Below are 18,434 nucleotides of genomic sequence, written 5' to 3'. Positions count from 1 at the left end.
GACTACACGCTGTGTGAAGAAGAACTTTCTTTTATTAGTTTTAAAACTATCAGATGCCACCCTGAAATACACAAGCATTCCCCAAGTCAGGGGTTGGTCCCCACACCCAAAGCTGCACGTATCAGCAACGAGCCTTCTTCATACAGACTCTCTCCTTTCACAAGCAGCTGCTTTATGGCCCTCCTCCTGCTCCCCCTATCTACCCTAGCAGATCCTCATTTGCTAGTAGCAGGAGAGAGTTTCTACTACACCCAGTCACACCTGGGTTGGAAGGAAGGGCACGTCTGGGCTGCACGGAGGGAGTTTGGGTTCTTATAAATCCTTCCCTGCAGTGATCCTGACACTGTCCTTTGTTTTTAATTTAGGGTATCTGGCTCTTTGTGGGTTTGGAGGCAGTAAAGTCAATATAAGGAACTCTATTTAAAGTGGTCTCCAGCAGAGTTAGGAGCTTGTTAGTCTGGAAGCAGAGGCAGAATCTAAATGGGAAATGCCATTTTATGGAGGTCAGAATAAGTTGTGTCGGGCTTTACTCACATCACTTGAAAGGAAAACGGCTGGTGGTTAAGGAAAAATGTAAAACTTGGACATCTTAAGGGGGGGGGGGGACATTGGCTCTTTGAGTGTTTAAAAGCTCCAAGCTATCTTTAAAACAACAACCCAGGACGGCCCTGCAATGAATAAACATGTGGCTGAACTGTTCTGTCACCCCGATGCAATTAAGCTGCCAGCTGAACCCTGCAGGTCAGTGATAGCTGGAATCCATTCCAGTCACATCTAGGGGTGAGCAGAACAAGGCCAATATGTTTGGGAATCCCACCCTGTTTGTTTTGAGGAAAGGACTAGTAGCACTGAGGACTGTCAGATGGCACAACCAGATCTCTCTTTAGCTGTCCGTTGCCCCTTTCATGTGATATCTGAATCCCTTGCACCACCCCTGAGAAATATGCTAGTACTACTCCCTTCACCTGCAGGACTTGAGGCACAGACAGAATAAAACGCAGATCTGTAAAGGTATTTTGGCTCCTCTCTTCTATGGATTTTGTTAGGAGTTAGCCTAAATAGCTTTGTAGAGCTGTGTCTAAGTGACTTGCCCAAGGTCATGCAGGGAATCTGTTGCGGAGCAGGGACATATCCTGGGGCTTCCAAATCCCTCACTAACTTCACCTCTGGGAGAGCATCTTTCCCAGGGCTAAATCAATGCATTTGTCATTTTATCAGTTGAGTGGCACTGCTGAGGCACATAGGTTTGTCCCAGATTGAGCACACCTGATAGTATTGGATTTGTGAATCGAATGGTCTTGTGGAAACATATTAGCATTGGAGTTGCAGATGGAACAAGAGCGGGAGCTAGCAGTGTGTATCTGCTCTCAAGAGTTATGTAAACATGGTACCTTGTACTCATTCCTATCCCCTGCATTTAGCAACCTGTATTAGTAATACTGCGTTTTTATTTCTGCTGCTGTTCTCTTGGATAAGCAAACCCAGCCAAGAGCGCAGGGTTGGTTCTATTCCTTCTTGTGTTGTAACAAATTTGTAATTGGTCTGCTTTGGGCAGGGGGCTGGACTTGATGCCCTCCTGAGCTCTCTTCCAGCCCTAGGAGTCTATGATCCTAAAATCCCGTTTTGGCCTGCAGAACTCTCATGACTGGTGACTTTGCGCCAGATGAAAGGGATACAGTTTGGCTTTTGGAGTACACGTCGCATGGCAGGGCCAAGAATAAATTAACTGTCATGCTTCAGTATAAAGTTCCATGAATAAATGGCTATAAAAAGGGTTAATAGAGTCTTAATAAATGTTATAAGCATATGTGGCATGAGTAATGGATTATAGATTGCTATAAACACATCAAGGGTTACCGATGAGTATGGATTTTTGTATAAGCCACCAAGTGAGCTATTAGACTCTTTGTCAATCTTGACAATTGATTAATACTCAGAAAACATCTAATTGTTTATTAACCCTTTTGATAGAGTAGTTAGAAATAGGAACTCAGTATAAAGTGGGATCAAAAATCTTTTTAAAAATTGAGCACAGACAGCGACCTGTGAGAGAGAAAAATTACGGATTCTCCCCCTTGTTGCTTTACATTCACTTTTCAGAACAGGCCCATGCTTGCCGGGCATGATTCAAAGTCCATTGAAGTCAACAGAAGTTTTTCCATTGCCTCCAGTGGGCGTGGGATCGCACCATAAATAAGTCATACTGAAAACACAAAATACAGAAAATATTCTGCCTGGGGCCAGTGAACTGCAATTTTGCCTTTACTGACTTTATCTTGGAGATAGACTGCTCAAAGGGTGCGAAGCTTTCTTCTGTCTTCATGGTGAAATTAAATGGCCCTTGTTCAACCCCTCTCCATGGCCACAGCCCGTCTAAAATACCTTTTTATCAGAGACGAGCAAAAGTAGCTGATCGAACTTTGTGATTTCTTTTTCTCCCCTGTGCTGCAGCAGGACGCCTGTCCATGTGAGCTGCAGCAAAGCTGAGATAGAAGGGGCAGCAGGACATATGCATCAGAAAGAAGGGGAGGAGGGATAGGCACTATAATCTTTGGAGGTATCGCTTTTGAAAGACTTATAGGAACAGAGTTGAAAACCTCGACAGATTGAACCTCTAGTCCAGCAGCTGGGGACCTGACCAGTGCTGAACCAGGGAATTTGCTGAACCATGGGAGGTCAGTATTGTCCAGCAGCATTACCAACCCTTCCACTGCTCACTGGGATGGTAGAACATGTAATTAAGAGATAAATAGCACAGAACATTGAGAGCCAGGACTGGTAGCTGTAAACAAACTTTATGGGACCAGGGGAAACTTGGCCTCACCTGTGATAAGCAGACATCTGGCTAACTAAAATCATGCCAGATCCCGGATATTGCCAGACTACAGAGTGCCACACTAGAGAGGTTCAATCTGTAGTTAAAAAATTACAGATTTTTCTTTTAATTTAATACACACCAATAAGGGTGGCCCTTGAGAAATGGTCTTTGAAAAACTGTTATTTTAATGAGACTAACATATGTGCTAACACTTTTCATCCCTCTCAAGTTGCTTTATAGAGGAGGTATCGTCTAGACACGGTTTACAGATGGGGGAAACTGAGGCATGGCTAAATGAAGTGACTTGCCAGAGGTCACCCAGCAGCCCCATGGGAGAGCCAGGAATTGAATCCAGCTCCCTAACCACTGGACCACGCTATTTAAAATTCAAATTGATAGTGGCCTTTTACTCTGAAGTTTACTTGCATATGATGCATGTGAATTTGTATTAGTAGGAGCATTGCTAGCAGACCAAAGGAAGTGATTATTCCCCTCTATGCCCCTCATTTTATCAGTCGAGTGGCGCTGCTGAGGCCCATATTTGGAGTATAGTGTCCAATTCTGGGGGCCCCCATTACAGAAAGGATGTGGATGCACTGGAGAGTCCAGCAGAGGGCAGCAAAAATTATGAGGGGAGACTGAGGGATTTGGGTTTATTTAGTCTGCGGAAGAGAAGAGTGAGGGGGGATTTGATAGCAGCCTTCAACTTCCTGAAGGGGTGGGTTCCAAAGAGGATGGAGAGAGGCTGTTTTTAGTAGTGACAGAATAAGGAGCAATGGACTCAAATTGCAGTGCGGGAGGTCTAGGTTGGATATTAGGAAAAACTATTTCACTAGGTGGGCAGTGAAGCACTGGGATGGGTTCCCTAGGGAGGAGGTGGAATCTCCATCCCTAGCGGTTTTTAAGTCCTGGCTTGACAAAGCTCCGGCAGGGTTGATTTAGTCTTGCATTGAGCAGGGGGGTTGGACTCGATGACCTCCTGACGTCTCTACCTACCCTCAGATTCAGTGAAATGGTTCTGTACATTTTGGTACTGGATGTTAAAGAACATTACAAATGCTTGTGATCTTGGGAGCATAGCAGCATCCTCTGTATGCCCAGTGCACGATCCCCCAGCCTTAGTTCAATTAAAACAACTTTGTATTTTCTACTAGGTGCCACTAAGTGGATTTCCCCCCATTTATAACTTCCTGCCTTGAGGGCACTGGATGGTTTGCTTTTCAGGGCTGATGGAAGGAGTGTGAAGCCTTTTCTTCCTCCAGATCACAAGTTTAAATCTGATCCAAGTTAATCACCAAAAAAATTCCCTCATGTCATGGCGGTGTCATAACCTTTGTTACGTAAGCTTACTGCAGTTCAGTTAGTGGACTGGAGTTTGCATGCTGGAAATTACTGTCTAATTGGTGTCCTTAGCAGCTCTCTGCACAAGGAGATCAAGATTGAGTTGATATTGACAGTATGCTGTTCCCTGGCCATAGATCCCTTCTGTTCAGAGGCGGCATGGCTCAAGTTGGGGAAGTTTGCATTGCTGCTGGTTGTGCTGTCCCTATGTAGTCTATCACAGTGGCCTGCAGGTAACAATCCAGCACCATTCACAAGCCCTGAACTCAGCGTATTGCTAAAGTAATGTCTCAGCTTCATGTGTGGGGGCGTGCGCACAATAATCTTTTGGGAAGATCCAACCAGACATACCTAAACTGCGACGAGGTGGTAAGCAAACTAAAACATTTCACAACTCCACTGTTACTTGCTGCTATTAATGGCTAGAGCAGTTGCTGCAAGAACAAGAACATAAGAACAGCCATACTGGGTCAGACCAAAGGTCCATCTAGCCCAGTATCCTGTCTGCCAACAGTGGCCAATACCAGATGCCCCAGAGGGAGGGATTACAACAAGTAATCATCACGTGATCCCTCCCTTGTCACCCACCTCCAGAGAAACAGAGGCTAGGGACACCATTCCTACCCAGCCTGGCCAATAGCCATTGATGGACCTAACCTCCATGAATCTATCTAGCTCTTTTTTGAACCCTGTTAAAGTCCTACCCCTCACCACATCCTCTGGCAAGGAGTTCCACAGATTGACTGTCCGTTGAGTGAAAAAAAGCTTTCTTTTATTTGTTTTAAACCTGCTGCCCATTAATTTAATTGGGTGACCCCTACTTCTTTTATTGTGGGAATAAGTAAATAACTTTTCCTTATTCGCTTTTTCCATGCCAATCATGATTTTATAGACCTCTGTCCTATCCCCCCTTAGTCTCCTCTTTTCTAAGCTGAAAAGTCCCAGTCTTTTTAATCTCTCTTCATACGGGACCCATTCCAAACCCCTAATCATGTTTGTTGCCCTTTGGATCTCACTGTATAGATGCCCGTCTGTTCCAACACAGCCTCCCAAAACAAAATTCTACCAACTAGAACACTCCACTGCACACACACTGGTGCCCCTGTGGGAATCTTTAGAGAAAAAACCAACCCCGCATGGTCTCTGTGAGCCATGTTGTTTACTGCCCACCAGGAAGATGCTCCACTTCAGATACTACCCTGATCACCATCACGCCTGTCTAGAAGAAATCTCACAGAGCTCTGCTGTGGCAGGCCAGCTGTGTAGTAGTTCAGATGGGCACAAATGGGAGTTGGAGTGAGGCAGCCACGTATGTCTGAAGCAATTCAACTGAAGCCAGGTCTCCAGCGATGCAAAGCTGGGGGGTTTGATCCCCCCTTTCCCTCATTATGTGAGCATTAACTCTTGTCTGGCACCTGACACATTTGAAGAATATTGCAAATGTTCTCTAGCTCATCTCCAGCCTGCCTTGCAAATTTGGGAGGTGAGGTATTTCCCCTTATTTTGCAGACAGACGCAGGGAGGCCCAGTGACTTGCCCAAAACCATGCTGAGTGTGTGTGGCAATGCTGAGATTATCATAGGACTGCCTGATTCCCAACCCCATACTCCGCCTTCCAGCTATGCTGCTTCAAATGCACATTGAACAGATCTTAATCATGGGTCAATGCACATTTGATGCTCGTATATATTTAGTCTGTCATGGGTGTAACCCTATCCCTGTCAAAATATACTTGCTTCAGGTCACCTGCTCATGCTGGGTGTTGTTCTAGGGAAATCATTTGTAGACTAGATTTTAAAATCTTTTGGGATAGAGAAAATGTACCGCCTGGAAAGTGGTGGCGTCATTTCCAATTATGCAAAACCTCGCAAATCTACCCGCGTTTGATGCTTTTGCAGCTTTCTCCAAAAGAATCCAGTTTAAAACAATTTTCCATTGTTCAGAATGCGTGGGAGGGAGGTGCTAAAGAGATTTGGGGAGCAATGGGGAAGAAGGAGTTGGGAGAAAAACTCACGTGGTTCTTTTTATTTTTCCATTCTTCAACTTTAGCATTACTCCTGCCGTGGTAGTTATACAAACAGCTAAGTTTGTTCACATAGCAGTTGCTTATAAAGTGAATATTAAAACTGGAAACTCCATAGCATGAGCTGTGCAAAGTGCTGTTCGGCCTATTAAGCTGATGCTAGGTACTAAATGGTCACGGAGAAACAGGTTTGCTACCTCGTATGTGAATATTCCCCTTTTAAAAGAGCTTGGTGTCCATGCCCTCACAAATTTGAATGATGTATTGCCCATCTGAGTTCTCTGTGGAAATACGAACACCGAGCTGTTTAGAGAGAGGACAACGTTATTAACTTTGGCAGGAAATGGAAATTTGCCCTTAATATACATGTGAAATTGAACTGTCTGTAGCATGAAGCTTTGGAGATTACCCATGCAAAATGAGAAAATGATCTAAATTTAAAATTGTTCCCAATACAGTGGAAAGTAATTTTTCAGGCTGCTTTTTTTTTTTTTTAACAGCATTGAAATCTGCCGAGATGGGCTCTATTAATTTAGGCTTAAGCACAGGACCTGTGTCTTAGAAATGGTTAATGAGATGGAAAGCATACTGTAAAGGGCACAGAGAGATTTTTCTGGAAGTGATGCAGGCCACTAGCTTCTGTGATACATATTCCTCGAGGATGCCCTGCGCCCACCAAGTCTTTTGAGGGTGACTTCCAAATAGAACCTCCTTGCTAGATGTATCCTAATAAGAACAAGCTGATGACTCCTCGGTTATGTAGAACAGGCTTCAAGCGCAAGATGAGCGACTGGCAGAACAAGGCTCCGGGCAAAACCTGTGCCCTAGCCTTTTAGCAGCAGCTGTCTGGAAGAGGCGGGGGCAGAAGAATGCATTTTCCTGGCCCTTGAATAGCTTTGTCTTTTCAGACAAGGGCTGCACTCAGAACTAGCGGGTGGTGCGTGTGTGTGAAGGAATTCTCTCTTTGTGTACAATATTGTTTCCTGAAAAGAGCCGATTCTCTGTGCAGAGAGAAATAAAATCCGTTCTCCATCTCTCCCTCCTCTATAAAGGCCCAGTTTAGCCCACGGCTTCTCCAATTTAGGGGTCACCAAGAGAGGTTAGGCAGTTGCCAGCACCCCGACATCCCCATATTGCTTGATGGCAGGGAGGTCCCAGACAGAGGAGAAGCACCCTGCTATGGAAAGGGGTGTCCCAGGGCGGTTGAGGGTGAGAACAGCTGCTCTACTGCAAATGTTTTCTTGCCTCCCACCAATGCTTGTTTGTTTGTTGTTGCTATTTGGCGGGAGGAGAGGGGGACTGTCTGTTTAATCAAATACATTATAATAATCCCTTTTATATAGGGCTTCTCAGTGGTAGATCTAAACCAGCGGTTTTCAACCTTTTTCAGTCTGCCCCCCCCCCCCCAACGTACTATAAAATCTCCACAGCCCAGCTGTGCCACAAAAACTGTTTTGCTTCATATAAAGGGAAAGCAGGATAATTATTCAGGCCCCAGGCCCTAGAGGGCAAGGAATCATAGAACACTAGAACTGGAAGGGACCTCGAGAGGTCATCAAGTCCAGCCCCCTGCCCTCATGGAAGGACCAAGCACCATCTAGACCAGTGTTTCTTAAACTTTTGAAGACCGAGGAACACCAAACAGTTTTTTTTTTGTGAGGAACACCAAGGGTTTTTTTGTTGAGCCCCCTCCTCCCCCCCCCAAAAAAAGTCACCTGCCCCTTTAAGGGCAGCCATTTTGAACTCTGTTGTTCTCTGCGGCATACCTCCGACTGCCTCGCAGAACACAGTTTAAGAAACACTGATCAGACCATCCTTGATAGATGTCTATCCAACCTGCTCTGAAATATCTCCATTGACAACTCCATTCCACAACTTCCCTAGGCAATTTATTCTGGTGTTTAACCACCCTGACCGTTAGGACGTTTTTCCTAATGCCCAACCTACACTACAAAGCTAAGTTGCCCATGGCTTTGGCCTCATCTGCGGGTGCAACCCTGCATGGTGGGGTTTTGGCTTTCTGCTCTGGGCCATAATGTGTCTAGTGAGCCCTTCTGAAACCTGCTCACCGCCTTGTGGGGGTTCTAGACTCCCGCATGAGAGCTGCTGGTCTAAAAGAATGTTACGAAGTTACTTGGTACAATTCACGATTATTGCCAATTTACAGATGAGGAAACAGAGACCCAGCGGTGAAGAGACGTGCCCAAACTCAACCAGTGGCCAAACTGCACGAGACACAGGAAGATATTAATGTCCCAGTGGAGATAAGCTGGTCAATAAATCTGTTGAATGTTTTTGTCTCCGCCATAAGCAGCCAGGTTTTCATGTGTTTGAGCAACAAAAGTAAATCATGCCAGGGGAGGCCAATAGAACAGCTGATCCGTCCCCTGGGCTTACCCCATTTCTTTCTTTGCAGGCATTGCTTTGCTTTACTTGCACCTATATGATGTGTATGGAGAGCCTTCCTACCTCCAGGTGGCAGAGGCCTATGCGAAGAAGAGCTTGAGTTGTCTGACAAGGCGCTCCATCACCTTCTTGTGTGGGGATGCTGGGCCGTTGGCAGTGGCTGCCGTAGTGTACCACAAAGTACAGGACAAGACACAGTCGGAATCCTGCATCACTCGGTAACGTTTCAGGGTTTGGGTTTTGTCCACCTGTTCCTAATGTGGTTGTTTTTGGACACATAACCATCTCTCTCGGCCCTGTTATATTCTGCTGTAGTGCTCCGTATGAAGGAGAGGATTAACTAGCCGGACAAAAAGCACGCCACAGTCTTCTCAGCCTAAAGAAATGGTTGTCAGTAAGGATCTCACTGGCCCCCTAGTTATCACCTGCTTTTCTGGATAATGGGTACAATGGCTGTACTGTCAGTGGGTAGGAATTTGCCACCGCACTAGAGATGGGGGAACTGCACGTTGTTAGTTGGTTTGTTCTAAATGTTTCCATTTTTCAAAATCTTAAAAGCAATTGATTTTTAAAAACTTTGTAAGTTCTATAGTTGGTTGAAAATGGAAAAAAATCTTGGAAATATGTTTCCCCATTATTTGGGGTGAGGAGAGAAGGGACAGATTTTTTGGTAATTCTAATCAACTCCATGCTACAGTTGAAGGTACATTTTGTTAAAGTTAAGATTATGGTTTCAGCTTTTTCATTTGATCTTATGTGTTTTTAAATGTGTTTTTATTATTGTTATATTTTTAAACACAAACCACTCTACACTACCTGAATAGGGTTAGCATGCAAAAGAGGGAAAACACTTAGCAGAGGCGCAATTCAATTGCAAGGTTTCAAGGGTATATGATATAAGGAGTCCCAAAATTATGAAAGAAAACTGGGGGAAGCTGGCCAGTAAACAAATCTACCAGATCTTAGCAGCTGCAGAAATATACACTGAATAGCCTCACTAGGGGTGTGTCTAGACTACATGCCTCCTTCGACGGAGGCATGTAGATTAGCCAGATCGGAAGAGGGAAATGAAGCCGCGATTAAAATAATCGCGGCTTCATTTAAATTTAAATAGCTGCCCCGATCTGCCGATCAGCTGTTTGTCGGCAGATCGGGGGAGTCTGGACGCGATGCCCCGACAAAGAAGCCTTTCTTCATCGACACAGGTAAGCCTCGTGAAACCAGGCTTACCTGTGTCGATGAAGAAAGGCTTCTTTGTCGGGGCATCGCGTCCAGACTCCCCCGATCTGCCGACAAACAGCTGATCGGCAGATCGGGGCAGCCATTTAAATTTAAATGAAGCCGCAATTATTTTAATCGCGGCTTCATTTCCCTCTTCCGATCTGGCTAATCTACATGCCTCCGTCGAAGGAGGCATGTAGTCTAGACACACCCTAGGAGTGTCAAACAGCACAATTGTTCAAAAAGGAAGTGGGGAGAAGTTTAGAATTGCCTAAAGGATTTGGAAATCTGTTTCCCGTTAATTTTAATTAAGATTGTGATTGTCTTCTTTTTTCAGTGTGAGTTGAATGCTCATGAAATACGCAGCTTGTACCAGTCTAAAGAACCATAGAATTCTAGGCTTGGCAGAGACCTCGGGTGGACACTGAGTCCAACCCCCTGCCCAAAGCAGGACCAACCCCAATTACATCATCCCAGCCAGGGCTTTGTCAAGCCAGGACTTAAAAACCTCTAGGGATGGAGATTCCACCCCCTCCCTAGGGAACCCGTCCCAGTGCTTCCCCACCATCCTAGGGAAATAGTTTTTCCTAATATCCAACCTAGACCCCCCCACCCCCCCCCCCCCACACACACACACTGCAACTTGAGACCATTGCTCTTTGTTCTGCCATCTGTCACCACTGAGAACAGCCTCTCTCCTGCCTCTTTGGAACCCCCCTTCATGTAGGTAAGGCTGCTGTCAAATCCTCCCTCCCCCCCCCCAACTCTTCTCTTCTGCAGATGAAACAAACCCAAATCCCTCAGCTGCTCCTCATAGGTCATGTGCTCCAGCCCCCTCATCATTTTGGTTGCCCTCCACTGGACTCTCTGCAATGTGTCCACATCCTTGCCGTAGTGGGGGGGGAGGGGCAGGATTGGATGCAATACTCCAGATGTGGCCCCACCAGTGCTGAATAAAGGGGAACAATCACTCCCTAGATCTGCTGGCAACGCTCCTCCTAATTCAGCCCAATGTGCCATTAACCTTCTTGGCTACAAGGACTCCCTGTTAACTCATATCCAGCTTCTCATCCACTGTAATCCCCAGGTCCTTGTCTTCAGAACTGCAGAGACAAAAGTCCCTTCTTTATTCTGGAAATATCTACATGTGATCTTAACAATACTTCATTGGTCAACATTGCATCAGATTGGCGATGCAGATATATTTGCCTACAAAAAGGACATCTGGGCCCCATTCTTTTAAAGTGAGGTGTGCAATTGTGGAGCGGATTAAACCCCAAATCGTAACCGATCCCAAATCATGTTTCTTTATTGTAACTGTCCTTTGCTGGGTCCCTTCTGCAGACTGCATCAGTTTTGTGGCCGAGCAGGAATTCAGATTAATTCTGCACTGCCATCTAATGGCGTCTGGAGGAGGGGGCCCTGGAAATGGGTTACTTCCGAAAGGCAAGCCGAGAAAGAAAATGGAAAACAATTTGGTTAGATCAGTTCCTACTGCCTGCCCCCATTGTCCAGAGCAGGCCATAATACTTTTTAAACAGAGAGAGCCGCTTTCTACAAGAAATATTTCCATTCCTGGAAACACAGAATGTGGGTTGAATTTAGTACTGAGCTCCCAAGAATTTGCTGAGCTCTGGAGAGGAGAGCTCTTAGTTTCTCCTGCGGAGAAGAGTAGCACTCGCTATGCCTGTTTCTCTTTGGTTCCCTGAGCTTTCAAGTGCATTTTATCTCTACAAAGATTGAAGAGAGCCGCTCACCAGAGTTTTCTCTGCAGCAGAAGATGCACATGCTTCTCTTGGGGTGGGGTGGGAAGGCCTACTAGCACTTGCCTAAATGAGTTCATGGCCCAAAAGTGTGTTTTCTCCCCGAGAGATGGTAACACTTCAAGGCAGCAGATTTTCCACCAGTCATCCTACTCATCCCGATCGGGTGTTTGCTTCTCAAGTCACTGGCACAGAGTCGCCATGTTTTCCCTTCTTCCAGAGCCTGGTACTTTTCAGCAGTTGAGCGGATGGGTTGGTTTAGTAGCTGTGGTAGCTAAGCAGCAGGAACCTCTGTTACCATCCCCCGGCTGGAAAATGGCAGCCCCAACATATTGCCCCTTTGGTTACCATGGTTACCCTGCGGTTTGGTCCCCCACACACTGACAGGGGATGCTCTACAGGCTTCCCCCCCACCCCCTCCAAACACTGACGGGCTGCTCTACAGGCTTCCCGCCCCACTCCAAACGCTGACGGGCTGCTCTACAGGCTTCCCGCCCCACTCCAAACGCTGACAGGGGCTGCTCTACAGGCTTCCCGCCCCCCTCCAAACACTGACGGGTTGCTCTACAGGCTTCCCCCCCACCCCCTCCAAACGCTGACAGGGGCTGCTCTACAGGCTTCCCCCCCACCCCCTCCAAACGCTGACAGGGGCTGCTCTACAGGCTTCCCCCCCACCCCCTCCAAACGCTGACAGGGGCTGCTCTACAGGCGGCTGGCAGGAGCTGTACAAACACCAGTTCTTGGAGATCCAGACTCTCCTCCCCCCCAAAAAACTACCCACCCCCTCACCCCTCTAGTGACAGGCACTCTGGCATTGCTCCGGGCACTGCATCCAACCCCAGCCTTCCCCCTCCTCACTTCCTCTGTACCTGCCATAAGTCTCCCACCCCTACTACAGCTTCCCGCCCCGCAGCAGCCAGGAGCCCTGGAAATAGTTCACCAGGGGGTTGAGGGCAGCAGCATGGGGAAAGGAGATCGGCCGCCACTGCCTGATTCTGGGGAGCGTGGGGGGAGACAGGCTCCATGCGTGGGAGACAGGGGGAGACACAGCCTGCAGGGAGGAGTGCAGCACTCGGCAGCTGCCTGGCGTGAGGAACTGAACCCAGCCTGCCTCGAGCCTCCTTCCCCACAGCTCTCTAAGTAGCTCTAGTTGCCTTGAATTCAGCACCACGCAGAGATTCGTTGCTGCAGGGAGCCAGTGCCCAGGGGACTCTGGACAACTGGCTGCTGCTTCCTTTTAAAAAACACAAGGCGCTGCTCAAGAGCACGCGCTGACTTGATACTCTGGCTTTTTCCTCGCGGGCCTGGGACAGGGGAGCCCGCACCAGTGCTTCCTCAGGGAGGGCGTGCCTGGGCCTTGTGCCTGTCAGAGGCAGCACGAGGCCCTGAAAGGAGCAGCCTGCAGGAAATGCAGCACCCATGCTGTTGTTTTGAGAGGGACAGGGTTTTCCAGGCCACTGATCCGGGAGAAGGAAATAAGACCGCTTCCCTATGTGCCTCCGACTTAATGCACCTGAGTTAAGAGTTGCCCAGCGCTACAGGAACCTGTGGTGTTTGCTCTTGGACTGGCCCTGTGATTTGTAATTCATTAACTCGCACAGATGAAGAGAAACTGGCTCTCTCTCCTGTGCCCCATGGCGGCTAGTTATTTCCAAACCACCCGTCCCCCCTCCACCGTGCACTGTTGCCTACGTGATTCACATTTTCCTCTCCCAGCCTCCTTGCCCTCTCTCCTCACTCAGGGGATGGCCCAGTGGGTTTGGAACAGGGCGAGAGCGCTGCTGGGTTTTCACAGTCGAGGCTTCTCAGCAGAAGGGCTGGAATCTTACAAAATGGTCAACGTCGGCTTCTTTCTGCTCCCACTCGGAGCGGATGGGGACCCTTCCCTTTGGCTTCTGCGGAAGCAGAGTTAAACTGCTGCTGATCGCTTCGGGAAGTGCCTCCTGGCACAGAAGCTAAATTTCTGTAGGTACTGCTAGGGCATGTGATAGGACAGCTGGGAATGAAGGCGTTTTCCTTGCTTAAAAGGATCATCCAGCTGTACCTAAGCAGTTACCAAGTTGGGCTGGACTCGAGATTGTCTGCTTTCCCGTAACACCCCTGCTGACCCATTGCTCTACAAATACATGACAGACCGTTCCTGCCCTGGAGGGCTGAATGTCTAAATAGAGAAGATGAAGGATTATGTCCATTTTCCAGCTGAGAACGGAGGCACAGAGAGATTCAGGGACCTGCCTAAGGTTACACAGAGTGAGCCTTTGGTGGAACTGGGAACCGAACTCAGATCTCCTGGGTCCCGGTCTAGCAGCCGTCACCTGTAGTTACAGTTTGGGGGTGTTTTGGTGTCGCTCGTCCCTGCCAACCTATTTCCTCTTTCTTTCCAGCTTGCTTCAGCTGCATAAACTTGACCCACAGGCGTCGGATGAAATGCTCTATGGGCGCATGGGATACCTCTATGCGCTGCTCTTTGTGAACAAGCATTTCGGAGAGGAAAAAATCCCTCAAAACTATATTCAAGAGGTATGCTGCCGTCTCTCGGTTTGCTCTCCGCTGCAGGCTGAATTAGCCCCCCCACATCCTACACGTTGGTCCTGTGTTCTGTCGCTTCCCACCTCGCACACACTTGGAAGGGTGAAAACAGATGCCAGTCTAGGCAAACCTGACATGTGAAAATATGATTTGACACGGTGAAGGCCACAGCACGCAACCTCCTCTGTTGCTGCAGGCCTTGTTCTTCCAAAGGGATGTTGTGTCAAATGTGCTTCCTAAGGCGCCAGGATCCCGTGCCCAGAACCGGCGATGACCCCGTTCCTCTTCCCCATCCACAAGCTAGGATTTCCATGCGCCGCGTAACTGGTACTTGCTGGGCTGGGTCCTGCCTGCCAGACTGGAGGGGAGAGATAGTGTACCTCCGAGGGGTCATCACTCGCCTCTGCTTTCCTCCTGCAGGTCTGTGATGCGGTCGTGGCGTCCGGGGAAAGCCTGGCCAAAAGGAGGAACTTCGCAAACAAGAGCCCGTTGATGTATGAGTGGTACCAGGAGTATTACGTAGGGGCGGCACATGGGTTGGCAGGAATTTATTACTATCTTATGCAGGTGAGAGAAAAGGTCTTCCCACTTCTAATGCCCTCCAATTAGAACATGGGGAGCTTTCTGATTGGCTAGTAGTGATGTCACACTGGTGTCAATCCTGGTCAGTTGTCCATCAGATGCTCTTTTATTTGGTTTGAAGCCTATTTCATAACCGCTCCAGACTCTGTTTCTGAGGTGTTACCACACTCTGAGGTGGCCAGTCACGCAGGGTTAGATTCATAAAGAAACTTAAGTGTCATCGTGCCGGATTTTTAAGTACCTAGAAAATCATGGCGATGCAGAGAGCCTGAGTTTGGCATCTTGGCTCCCTGTACAATGAAGTCACAGGCTGAATACCCGGGATAGAGAAAAGAGCGGCCAAGCATGGTGCACCAAACACGTACAGAGAAGGCACAGAGAAGATCTGACTATGCACTTCTTTAGCACTGGTGGCTTTGCAGCATAGGTACAGCACTTCAATCTGCAAGCTGTCAATTTGGGAGATTTGATGCTTAGCACAAAATACTCCTTCCAAGGGGCTCAGAGCTGCCAAGTAGAGAGAGAACTGGCACTATAGTTTTTATCCATTGCAGTGCAATTAGAGGAGGACATAGAGGATCTGTTCCTGCTCTCCGTGAGGGCAGTGGTGAAACTGCTCCCTTAGTTTTAAACTTTTCTGTACCCTGGCACCTATTGGCATGGTCTGTGTACACATGAGAACGGAGACCTTCACCTCGGGCTGGCCCTGCAGCCGACGAGGGGGCCGTGGAGGTCTGGCGTGATCCAGGAATCATCCTACACGCTTCCCTTTGCTTCATACCACCTCATTAATCCCAATCACACCTTCGAACCAATTCCCCCACCACAGGATCGGCTTCTCCTTGCCTCTTAAAATCCAATCCCCTTCTTTTTCTTTCTGTAATGGGGTTCACTCACCAGTGGGGGCGCCCCCTTGTGGCTGGATCAGGGAGATCAGCTCTTCTCATTTGAGCGCCCCCTTCTGTTGCTCACTCTCCAGAAGCAGGGGTGCTCTCTTGCTGTGAGTCAGCCCTCCCCGCCTGGTGACGACGGGTTCTTCTCTTTCTGGCGTATCACAGTCTCACCAGACCAACCGTCCACATGCCATTTTCCCGCTTCCCATTAGCGGGTGGGAAAGCGGGCTCACCCAGCAGACAAGAGCTACGCAGGCTCAGCCCTCACCGTCTGGGCTATTCCGTCTTCTACAGGCTTCCTTCTCCCCACCGCCTCTGGGTGAACCTCTCTGGTAGGGACAGGATTGTGGGTTTCCCCCCCACCCACCTTCCTGGGCCCAGAAACAGTCTGTAAACTCCCACCCGGCAGCCCCATTCTGCTGCTGACTTCCTGGCTTTATGCCTTACCCAGCTTCTCCCCACAGGGCTGGGTTTCTTCAGCAATAAAGCCCGGCTCTTCCCGAGGGCGCGTCTACACTACAGCGTAGTAACGCATGTTATTTCGCAATCACCAGGCGAGCGTCCACACAGCACGTCGAAATAACGGGCTTCTTATTTCGAAATAATAAACCCCCTTTTCATGAGGAATAACGCTTGTTTTGAAATTGCCGTTTCGAAGTAGCCCGAGTGTGGATGCTCCACTGCTGCTGTTTCGAAATCGCTCCTCCCCAGGGCCGTTCAAAGGAATTCATCCCCAGTGCGTCCTGGGGCTCTAAATCGAGGTAGCGCGTTGGAGGAGCCTGCCTCAGACTGATTTTGAGGCTTCCCTATAGCGTGGATGCGCTATTTCAAAATAGTGATTTCAGGTGTTGTTATATAAAATAACTTTGTAGTGGAGACGTGAGGTGCCCTGAGGTGCAGCAGACATTCAAAGTTCTTCAGGACTAATATGGGATCAGCACCCCCCCCCCCCATGCTCTCCTTGCTGGGGACTGGCCAGGCACCAGGTACTAAGCAACCTGCTCCCACAGCTCTCCCAGGCCCCCTGTATAGGAGGAGCGGTATAAGCCAGTGCAGCAGAGCTGAAGAAACCGGATGTAATCCATCACGCTAAACTCTGTTGTCATCATAGAAGCGTAAATTGCTGGTGCTGCTAAACACAGCCTTGCCAATTGGGGGAGGGACTAGCCCAATACTACTTCAGTTTAACAGCCTCTCTTGTCTGTCTCTTCCAGCCCGGCCTCGGCGTGAGCCAAGTGAAGCTGCATAACACAGTCAAACCCAGCGTGGATTATGTCTGCCAGATGAAGTACCCATCAGGCAACTACCCCCCTTGTATCGACGACACCAGAGACCTGCTTGTCCATTGGTGTCACGGGGCACCTGGTGTGGTCTACATGCTCACACAGGCCTATAAGGTACAGGGCGTGCTAGGGAATGGTGGTGGGAGAGCTTTGACCGTGGCACTTGATCTCAGAGACCTCTCACCAGGGTGTGTGATATTCCAATGAAACAATCTCCCCGCACTGCCGGGCAGGCCCCGTGTCCATGCCAATCAACATGCAAATCAGACGTTTAATGAATGGTTTCCAAACGTGTCCCGGTGTCTCACCCCAAATGCAGGGTGCTCTCGTTTCTCGAGGAGCCAGCCATGCGTGGCATTCACCCTGTGGCAGGTGACTAATGGCGATAGCGCGTTGGGAGTTAAGTCAGGGTGGCGCGACCTCGTGCATCACTCAGAAAACCATTGACAGCAGCAGGCAAAGTCACGGTGCCATTGCTGAAGTAGGAGAGGTCGCTCTCGCGAGGAGCGAATTCATCACGGAGGTGGGGGCCTGCCCCCGCCCAGCGTGGATGCCGGGGGAGAACTGCAGCGCGTGGACTTTCTCGCCTCCACAGGTGTTTGCTGAGCAGCGGTACCTGAGCGATGCCCTGCAGTGCACAGACGTGATCTGGCAGTGGGGCTTGCTGAAGAAAGGTTATGGGCTGTGCCACGGGACAGCAGGCAACGCGTATGCCTTCCTGCTGCTGTACAACCTCACTCAGGACACCAAATACTTGTACAGGGCCTGCAAGGTGAGCCAAACTGAGGGACCGCGGCCGCCGGAACGAGGGGGTGCTGGCTAGGGGAGCTCACCTGTTAGGAAAGTTATCCCATAGACAATTGCAGTAGCAGCTTTTGCTAAGGAGAGGCACCGGGCAGGCGAGTGCGGAACGGAATGCCCATTCTAGAGCCGGTTTGATTCTGCGCCATCGGATTCCTGGGCAGTTGAGATGGAGATCGCGAGAACAGTGGGGTGGACTTGTGTATGGTTGGAGACGGGGGTGTGTGTGTGCGCATGCTGTCTGTATTTTTGACATCCACAACCTGCCTGCTATAACATTGGGATGCTTTGTTCTTCCCTTCTCAGTTTGCAGAGTGGTGTTTGAGTTATGGGCAGCACGGGTGCCGGACTCCAGACACTCCCTTCTCTCTCTTTGAAGGTAATGGGGTCCAGCTTTTGCTCCCTAATATGTCCAGAGTCGGATCTCACACGGGTGTAAAGTGAGAGGAATTGCATTAAGACCCCATAAAATCAGCATCAGGAGACTTACACTCACTGTTTTAACCTCCTCCCCGTGCGATGTCAACAGCCGTAGATATTGGCTACAACGGTAGGGCCGGAGGTTGGTCCTCCTGTGTCACATCTGGTACAGTACAAAGCTCTCACTGGGGTAATTTTGCATTGGGGACAATTTAAGGCTACAGTAATTGCAGGCTGGCTCCCCAGCCAACCTCTGCAATCTGCGTACTTGCTATTTGGGGCAGGGCCTTTTCAGTTTGCCTCCAGAGAAGAACGAAGAAGTGAACAAAAAGAACCCATAGATCTAGTCACCCA

The 18,434-nt window shown here is 48.8% G+C and overlaps 2 protein-coding genes across 2 annotated transcripts in view; one reads left to right on the top strand and one right to left on the bottom strand.

Moving 5' to 3' along the window:
• CPS1 (carbamoyl-phosphate synthase 1) overlaps positions 1 to 18,434 on the bottom strand; it is a 283,263-nt gene that overhangs the window by 185,664 nt on the left and 79,165 nt on the right. The window lies entirely within an intron of this gene.
• LANCL1 (LanC like glutathione S-transferase 1) overlaps positions 1 to 18,434 on the top strand; it is a 33,297-nt gene that overhangs the window by 11,426 nt on the left and 3,437 nt on the right. Inside the window, exons 4-9 of the mRNA XM_075933930.1 lie at positions 8,599 to 8,806; positions 13,957 to 14,092; positions 14,522 to 14,668; positions 16,791 to 16,973; positions 17,455 to 17,631; positions 17,967 to 18,039. Coding sequence (XP_075790045.1) covers positions 8,599 to 8,806; positions 13,957 to 14,092; positions 14,522 to 14,668; positions 16,791 to 16,973; positions 17,455 to 17,631; positions 17,967 to 18,039 — 924 coding nt within the window. The remainder of the gene's footprint in view (positions 1 to 8,598; positions 8,807 to 13,956; positions 14,093 to 14,521; positions 14,669 to 16,790; positions 16,974 to 17,454; positions 17,632 to 17,966; positions 18,040 to 18,434) is intronic.

Source organism: Pelodiscus sinensis, chromosome 7, assembly GCF_049634645.1.
Source record: "Pelodiscus sinensis isolate JC-2024 chromosome 7, ASM4963464v1, whole genome shotgun sequence".
Lineage (NCBI taxonomy): Eukaryota > Metazoa > Chordata > Testudines > Trionychidae > Pelodiscus > Pelodiscus sinensis.
The sequence above is the reverse complement of the archived record's forward strand: the minus strand, read 5'-3'. Positions and strand labels throughout refer to the sequence as shown.